At 30.4% G+C, this 8,252-nt stretch overlaps 1 protein-coding gene and 1 long non-coding RNA gene across 2 annotated transcripts; both read right to left on the bottom strand.

Moving 5' to 3' along the window:
- Window positions 1–3,123: 3,123 nt before the first annotated feature.
- On the bottom strand, window positions 3,124–5,779 carry LOC137825875 (uncharacterized protein At4g08330, chloroplastic). Its single transcript, XM_068631672.2, has 2 exons — window positions 5,431–5,779; window positions 3,124–3,738 (listed from the first exon to the last, which is right to left on the bottom strand). The coding sequence occupies exons 1-2, from the start codon at window positions 5,517–5,519 to the stop codon at window positions 3,342–3,344; spliced, it is 486 nt and encodes a 161-aa protein (XP_068487773.2). The 5' UTR covers window positions 5,520–5,779; the 3' UTR covers window positions 3,124–3,341.
- LOC150025596 (uncharacterized) lies at window positions 3,749–5,424 on the bottom strand. The gene is made up of 2 exons (XR_016515162.1): window positions 4,135–5,424; window positions 3,749–4,041 (listed from the first exon to the last, which is right to left on the bottom strand). It is a non-coding gene; the product is annotated as an uncharacterized LOC150025596 (long non-coding RNA).
- Window positions 5,780–8,252: the final 2,473 nt, after the last annotated feature.

The following is an 8,252-nucleotide window of genomic DNA, read 5'->3' as shown; positions in this document are numbered from 1 at the left end:
GATCAAGACACTTTTTTATAATTTGAGTTCTTCTATTCAAAATCTAAGGGAAAACATTTACTTTAATGATTAGTTTCAAAATAACAATTTAATCTATTGAGTTTACTTTTACATGAATCTTATTATATTTTCATGGTGAGACAAAGCAAAACATAAGACCCGAGAAGAGGAGTGAAATCAAGAAAGAAGATGAACAATGTATGTACATGCAATAAATAAGGCTTATAAAGGCAAAGAAAGGACTTTGAAAGTGGATCAAAAACATGAAAAGACCTAAGAAGCAACATATACATACATACTATGTATTTTCTTTCAATAAAATAAGTGTTTGTATTTTCTTTCATTTTTCTTTTGTCGACAATAAAAAATAAATAAATAAAAATCATTTTAGGAGTGGTGCATTTTTTATCTTTTATTTGTAAAATAAATATTAATAGTGACTTTTATATTTCGGCCTCTTTAAGACAAAGAAGTAATGAACATTTTAAAGTCAATCAAGTCCAATTGTAGCCATATTTTTGGTCAAGAAGTAATAATAATTAAAGAAGAAGACTAGATAATTATTGGTCAAGAAATAAGGATAATTAAAGAAAAAGATTAGATAATTCTTGATCAAGAAGTAAGGATAATTAAAGAAGACGACTAAATATAATAAAGGCAAATTTTTCTTCCATCTCCATACTTTCTCCTTGCACCTCCATATCTTCTTCTTGCATGCTCAAATGGTATTATTGCTCTCTCAAACGTTGCGACTTGAGAATAATGAAGATGTTGCAACTGAAAGGAAAGCATGGGATGCGGAGATGCATATGAGATTATTTAAAAAGATAGGATTATGTTTAATTTAAATTATTTAAAATATTTAAAAGAGTAAAAATTGACTTTTCACAATTAAAATAAAAATAAGGGGATATGGAGGTGAAGAGAGAATTTGCCAAACATATATCTAGCCTGTTTAAAAAAAATACAATAAAAATACAATTTTACTATGCATATCCCCACATCTCTCACTCATTGCCTCCATCTCTTTCTCTGATACATCCCTTAAATGGGTTGTGATAAACTGGGTTAAGTTAATTATTTAAGGTTTGGATCATGTCAATCCATTTAAAAAGCATGTCATAGTAAAACACATGAAATAAATTGAACTAGCTCATTTGGCCAACTTTAGTTTCTAGGGGCTACCCTAAACTTTTAATTACGTTTTCTAAATATATATTAACATTAGACAACTATTTTATTTAAAGATGCAGATAATTTTATTTTAGATATTATTATTTTAATTTTATCAAAATATTTTATTCTTTTTATGATTTTTCATTATATAAATAATTGTTGTTGTTCGTAAATAAAATATTAAAGTGTGTTTTATGTATTTTTCTAATATTTTTTTCTTTTACAATATAATAGCTATCTTAAATTTATAAATGAAAATACTTTGTAATAAATTATTTTATTATCGTTCCTTTATATTAATTTGAAAATTATCATTTAACTTTTTTTCTTTTTTATTTGAGATTCTAAACTTTAGAAATTGCATGCCATAGTTTTCTTTTAAGAGTGGTAGTATTTGTTGAAATAGAAGCAAATTATTTTTCAATTACTATTGACTACTATTTTTCTAAAAGATAATTTAGTGAATAACATAGTTTATTTACTTTTTTTAGTTTCAAAATATAATAATAAGATTTTTTGTAAAATTAACAATTAACATATATACCACTTTTATCATGAAATCATTAACATTTTAAGTGACATGTAAAGTCGGTGATTACGGTTTATAATTTTAGATCCTTAAAATGTGTTGAAAACTTTTGATGAATTTTCTATGTTTGAAAATTTGAATATTTTTATATTTATTGAATTGTGGCCCAAACTATCATTTTTCCAATTCCGCCTTTGATCACAAACTTCCCATAGGTATAACCATGATATACACCATAAGGATACATTATTTATATATATATTTCTCAAAGCACAGAATCTTAAAAAATTTACTAATAGTTCGAGTTTCCTTTTCTTTCCTACTTTTTTCTTTATTTTTTCCGTGCATTTACAAAGTGTAAAATAATCATAATTACATAGAACTTTACCATAGCCAAGTAAACATTCATTTTTACCATAGCCAAGTAAACATTCATTTTTACCATAGCCAAGTAAACATTCATTTTTGCTAGCAACTTATTTAAACTCTTTATAAGAGAACTATCACCATTTTCTTAAACGATTCATTATCACAAGAAAATAAGGTTGCTATTTAATTTAGCAAAGGTTTGGTTAATTCTAGGCAGTGCTCATTAGGAGTAAGCCAACCAAGTGCAAGTAGTAGCATGTTTTAGGCTTTTAGTTAACTTTTTTATTTATGATATTTTAAAACAATTACGTAAGATCACATTTTAAATAATTCCAGATTATAATGAACAAACAAAGTACTAGTTTACTAATGAAGTCAAAAAGGGAAAACCCAGGACCATGTCAATCTCTAACAATATCAAAGTCCCAGCATTGCTTCTTAAAAATCACAAATGTTAATCATAAAAGTTGTCAAGCGCTTATCATTATAATCACTAAAAAGGACTGACGTAAGTGAAATGTGATTCTTAAAGAATAAGGTCTGACTATTTTCATTCTTAATTAAACCTGTATCATCAGGTACAAATTCAAGGGTTCTGTCATGTGAAAATTAAGCATTGCTTGAGATATTGGGTGTGAGATTTCAAAACAACCCCACCTGCCACCACCTCTTTTTCCCAAAATAAAAAAAAATGCAAAAACCTCAAGCTAAACCTTCGAACAAAACATCCGCATAAGATTGTTCTTATCCATGTTAGACAATGATATTTAGACTCTACTAGTTTATCTGTAACTCTTGTGCCACAAGCAATGTATATGTATGTTGACACTTAACATGTATTTGCATTGCCCAATCTAAAAGCTTGCATGTGCTGTCAACATTCATAACTAACCATTATTTATTTTCAATTAAGTCAATATCACAAAATGCAAATATGATGTTAAGAAGCATCCTTGAACCAAACAATTCATGTAAAAATAACTTTCTATTTACTTTTCCCCTGTGCTTTCTGGTTTTGTACCCAGTAAAATAATATTTTACCTTGGAAGTTTTGACAGTTTAGTGAAATTCATAAAATTCCACACATGTAATAATTTAATTTAATTTTGATTCTTACAACTCTTTCATAAGGCTATTACTCCCATTTTCATTAGGAAAAGCACAAACACCTTGCCAAACCTACTGCATGTATTAATTAATGAAATTCTAACCTCCCTTTCACTGGATTTGATTGTGTAGGAAGTACTGTTATTTTATACCAGGTATTTCAAGCAAACACAAGAGTTCCAGATCTTTCAGAAGATGAAGGCTGCAAGGTTCGAATGCGAATGTCATATTTTGTATGACTGGCCACTTTGGAGCTAGGAGACGATTCTGCTCCATCTGACACAAGAGGAAAGGATGTAGTGTAGCCATTGTGTGCATTTCCAATATGGTTGCTACACTTGCGACAAAGAAGCTTGGTTCTTCGGCGAAACAATCCCCATGAGTGCTTATCAAAATGCGGCACACACTGAATTTCATCAACCTGGGTAAATCTGCTAAGATCAATATTGAAGAATGATATAATACCTCGCTTTATAGACTTTCCATATTTTGATCCGATGGATGAGGTGTTCCGGTTTGAAGAGGATAGATTCAATTCATAACCACAAGTACCACAGCTGCCAAATATATAAAGAAAAGGTATTGTAATTTTAACAAGAAAAATAAAGAACCCAGATTCATCGCAAGTACATCGTCCCCAATATAATAAGCTTAGTCTTCAATGTGACTTAAACAATTACAATGAACCAGGTTAAGAATACATTTCAAAGAAGACAAGATTGTCATCACAAATTATCATACGTATGTGCATCTAATAAGACTACCGTTTGCTTTACAACCAAAGGGAACGCGACTGGAACTTTTGCCTTGTAATATTAAGTTCTGCAAGCTCAAACTACAGCACTTACCATCCATGCCATCTAAATAATCCAACAGCCACCCATCAATCAAGCCTTGGAAAACGAGTAAAGAAATTTAACAAATGACTAAAAATACTTAGAATTAGAACTTACAAAAATGGAAGCTAACCAACTCCTTTTCTGTTTAAGGTTTTCCATTGCAAAGTGATTGGCAATCTAAGAGCTTACCAGAACTTGAGCAAGCCGGTCGTCGAAATATAATCATGATTTAATTATCGCTCAATTCTTATCACTTTTCATAAACATATTCCACAAAAAATAATATTACAATCATTTTTCATCATTCAAACTTCATTATTTTGTCTGCTCAGGAACCAACCTTGTTTGAGCTAGGAACATCCACAGCATGATAAAATTAACTCTCAGCACTTGTTTAAAGAGGAATCAAGCATATGCTACATGATCTAACACAAGCTAGTAGTCTTCATATAATATACCAAAGGCAAACTACATATACTATTTTTTTCTTCTTTTCTTTTCTATTTCAAAGTGCTCAATGTTAATTCATTACTTACACAACTTTATAGAAGCTACTCAATATTTCATAAGATTAAGAGCAAGCAACCCATTCCTTTCCCATGTAAAGGAGATCATGATTTCAATCAAATACGATCTTAAACTCTTAACATATTGGGTTATAGCACAAAGAAAAGGGTATACTCCAAACATTCCAATTTTCAAACAGTCCACAAGATAGCAAAACTTGATAAATGGGACACAAGGAAACAACTCTAATTGCAACCACTCTCAACTCAAGAGTAACATTCATGAACACTGCTATTCAAATTGAGTTTCTTAGTAGATGCAGAAAATCTAACAATTCAGATTTAAAATTATAGTTTCAGTATCGTCACGATCCTTAATATTATAAAAAAGAAAATCCTTAACATTATAAAAAGTTATAGACAATTGCACCAAACGTAGCCAAAATTGCGGTCCTAGAAACCCCAAAACTTTGCAATCACAGATCGTTTTTAAAACTTTGCTTAATAAGGAAGAAAAATTAGAAACGTCACTTTTCTTGAGAAGGGGAAAAATACTGAGTAACTTTCAATCTCTCTACAATGATCAAGTAATTAGTACTCGCGAAAGTGACTGAGTACCCAATTTAATCCTCTATCACCAGTCTGAGTTCTCCTCTTGAAATTAATAAAATAAAATCTCCCTTAAAATCAAGCGACTTTAATAATCACACTAAATGGGCTAAAAATTAACAATAAAATTTTACAAATTAAAAAAAATAATAGCAAAAAAATTCCTTATCACGATCGACGTCGCAGAACTATTTCCCAAACAATTCGATTGCGATTTACCAAAAAGAAAATTTACCCTAAAAAGAGAATTAACGAATTTAAGGAAAGTGCGATGAATATGAGTTAGAAAGCGAACCTGTAACGGACATCTCTTTGAGAGGAGCAAGATTGGTAGGAGTAGGTTCGGTTAAAGTGACCGTCTTGTTTGAACACGGAATCATCCATCACCTCTAAGGCTTTTCCGGCGGCGGTGGCAGTTGAGGCGGAATGCGGAAGAGCCACCGGCGGTGATGGGCGAGTGAAAGAGAAGCCAATTGTAGGAAAATTTGGTTTCGTTCGGTGAACAGCGTGTTCCAGAGAATTCGGAGCGCGATATTGACCGAACCCAACCGAACGCGATCGAAATGACACCGTTTTGTGAGGGAGTGGAAGAAGAAGTATATGATGATGATGATGATGGAGATGAAGCTTGAGTGAATGAAAATGGGTTTTGGATTTTTATTTTCTTATTATTTACTCCTTTTTAAATATTGGTTATTTATTATTGTGTAAGTTGATTTTGTTTTTTAAACCGCGTGGGGGTAAACGTCTGTTACTAAGTTAAAGGATTGATCTGTTTTGTTAATGGCTTTAGGAGTCATTATAACGGTTCAAAGAGAAATATTATATTGCAAACGAAAATGTTTTCTATTTTTACAACGGTAAAATTCCAATCACACACAAAATTATAAAAATCTAGTAATTACATATACCAAAATAGCTATTTAGTATGTGCATTACATAGTAATTTTTCAAATAAATATTATCTTTATCTATTAAATTTTTTTTTTCTACATACTATATACTATAATGTCAACTTGATTTTATTTTTATTTTTGTGTAAAAAAACATTTGAACAAGTTCATTTTTTTTTATTTACATAATAAACGAATTTTCAGTTATTTCAATTATATTTGTTGATCTTTTAATTCTATAATTAACTATTTATAATGTTAATGTTAATATATTATATCAACAAAATTATTCGCATAAGCTTGTACCATATTTGTCGAGTTTTACATTAGGTTTGGATTCACAAAATTAACCTATATAATATTTGTAAACTTATCCTAACCCATCTCACGAAATGCTTCATCAATAGCCAATAATTCAATTTCAACCAAATCAAAATATTAAAAAAATAAATCAGAATAGTTCATACAACGATATTAATGTCTTAAGTCATTCTACAAATCCAAAATAAATAAAAATATAAAATCAATCTCTTATTTTCTAAACTTAGATTGATACAGTTTAAACTTAAATAAAAAATAATAGATCAATATAGGTTAAATTTAAATAAAAAAAAGTTGAGAATTCACTAATTCCAATCTAATTTATTGGTAAGTACAAAAAAATTGTCATCAAAATAAGAAAAATGAGTCCAAATCATTTTCTTTTTCGTAATATTATAATAAAGACATAACAAAAGAAAGTTGAATTGTGTTTTCAAAATATTCCTACTCTTAAACATTTTATTTTACTTTAAAAATATATTCTTACTTTAAATGATAAAAAGAAATTTCAAAGAAAGGTCGACAAAAGAAAAATACACAAATTTTATACAAATTCATTTTAATTATAGATTAAATTTAGTTTGTATAAACGATCTAATTTACTAAATCTCAAGTATATGAATAAGTACTCTTAATAACTATTTTCGGTTAAATATCCAAATATTTTCTTTACTCGTTTCTCTAAATGATTTTTTTCAATTATTTTTTAATCAATAGTATCTATCTTAGGGTTATATTCACTCTTGTATAAATAAAAAAAGTGCTACAACTCAATACGTTTTAAGCAGATATAAAAAAAAATTAAAATCAAAAGGGTAGAACATTCAAAGAGACGATATAAAACTATTTTAAGCATTTTATAGCAACAACATGTTTCGTATGATTATTTGTATATATTGATCTTCTCATCATCTAAGTCACCACGATGGTAGAAAATATCATTATTGCACATCAAATTTCATTTATAGCTTTCTTAATAAGATAATATATCATGCTTATGTTGTAGTTGGTACGTTTTGTATGACTTTAAAAACAAAATGATATGTAACATGTTAACGGAGTTATCGGAGTGCATGTAAAGCCTCCTTAAATTCTATAAATTCTACTTTCTTGTACTCAATACATAAGACAATAATACAAGAGTTTTCTTTCCTCTCTCCTTGCACCCATCTCTCTATGCTTTCTTTACATGGTATACAAAGCTTTTTTTTTTCAGCCATGTCTTCTTCCTCTTCTCCAACCTCTACTCCAACCGTTTCTTCCTTCCCATCTTCTTCTGCTCAGCTTCACACTTTTCCCACTGCCCTTTCCCTCAAACTAACAGATGATAATTTTTTGGTTTGGAGCCAACAAGTTCTTGCTCAGGTAGAGGGCCTCAACCTTCTTTCGTTCTTGGAATCTCCCCTCACCCCTCCCCGATTTCTATTTGGCACCACCATCAACCCTGTTTTTCTTCTTAACAAGCAACAAGATAATTTGCTTGTTGCTTGGCTTCTTGCATCTATGTCTCCTTCAATGCTCACGCAAATGGTTGGATTACGATCTGCTCATCTCATATGGGACAAGCTAAACGTCTATTACGCTTCCCACACTCGCGCCAAAATTCAGAAACTTAAGCTCCTGCTGAAAACCCCCAAACATGACCGCTCCATCTCTACCTACCTTCTTGATATCAAAAAAGTGGTGGACTCTCTTGCTGCCACTGGTTCTGCTATCACTACTGAAGACCACATCGATGCCGTTTTGGATGGTTTTCCTGAAGAGTATGATGCTTTTATTACGTCCATTACCTCACGGCTTGATCCCTACACCATTGAGGATATTGAGGCTTTGTTATTCGCCCAAGAAGAACGGTTCGAGAAACACCGATCTCTTCTCTTGCCCAAGCTAATGTGGCTTACAC

The sequence above is a fragment of the Phaseolus vulgaris genome, chromosome 8, assembly GCF_051622355.1.
Source record: "Phaseolus vulgaris cultivar YP4 chromosome 8, ASM5162235v1, whole genome shotgun sequence".
Classification (NCBI taxonomy): Eukaryota; Viridiplantae; Streptophyta; class Magnoliopsida; order Fabales; family Fabaceae; genus Phaseolus; species Phaseolus vulgaris.
The sequence above is the reverse complement of the archived record's forward strand: the minus strand, read 5'-3'. Positions and strand labels throughout refer to the sequence as shown.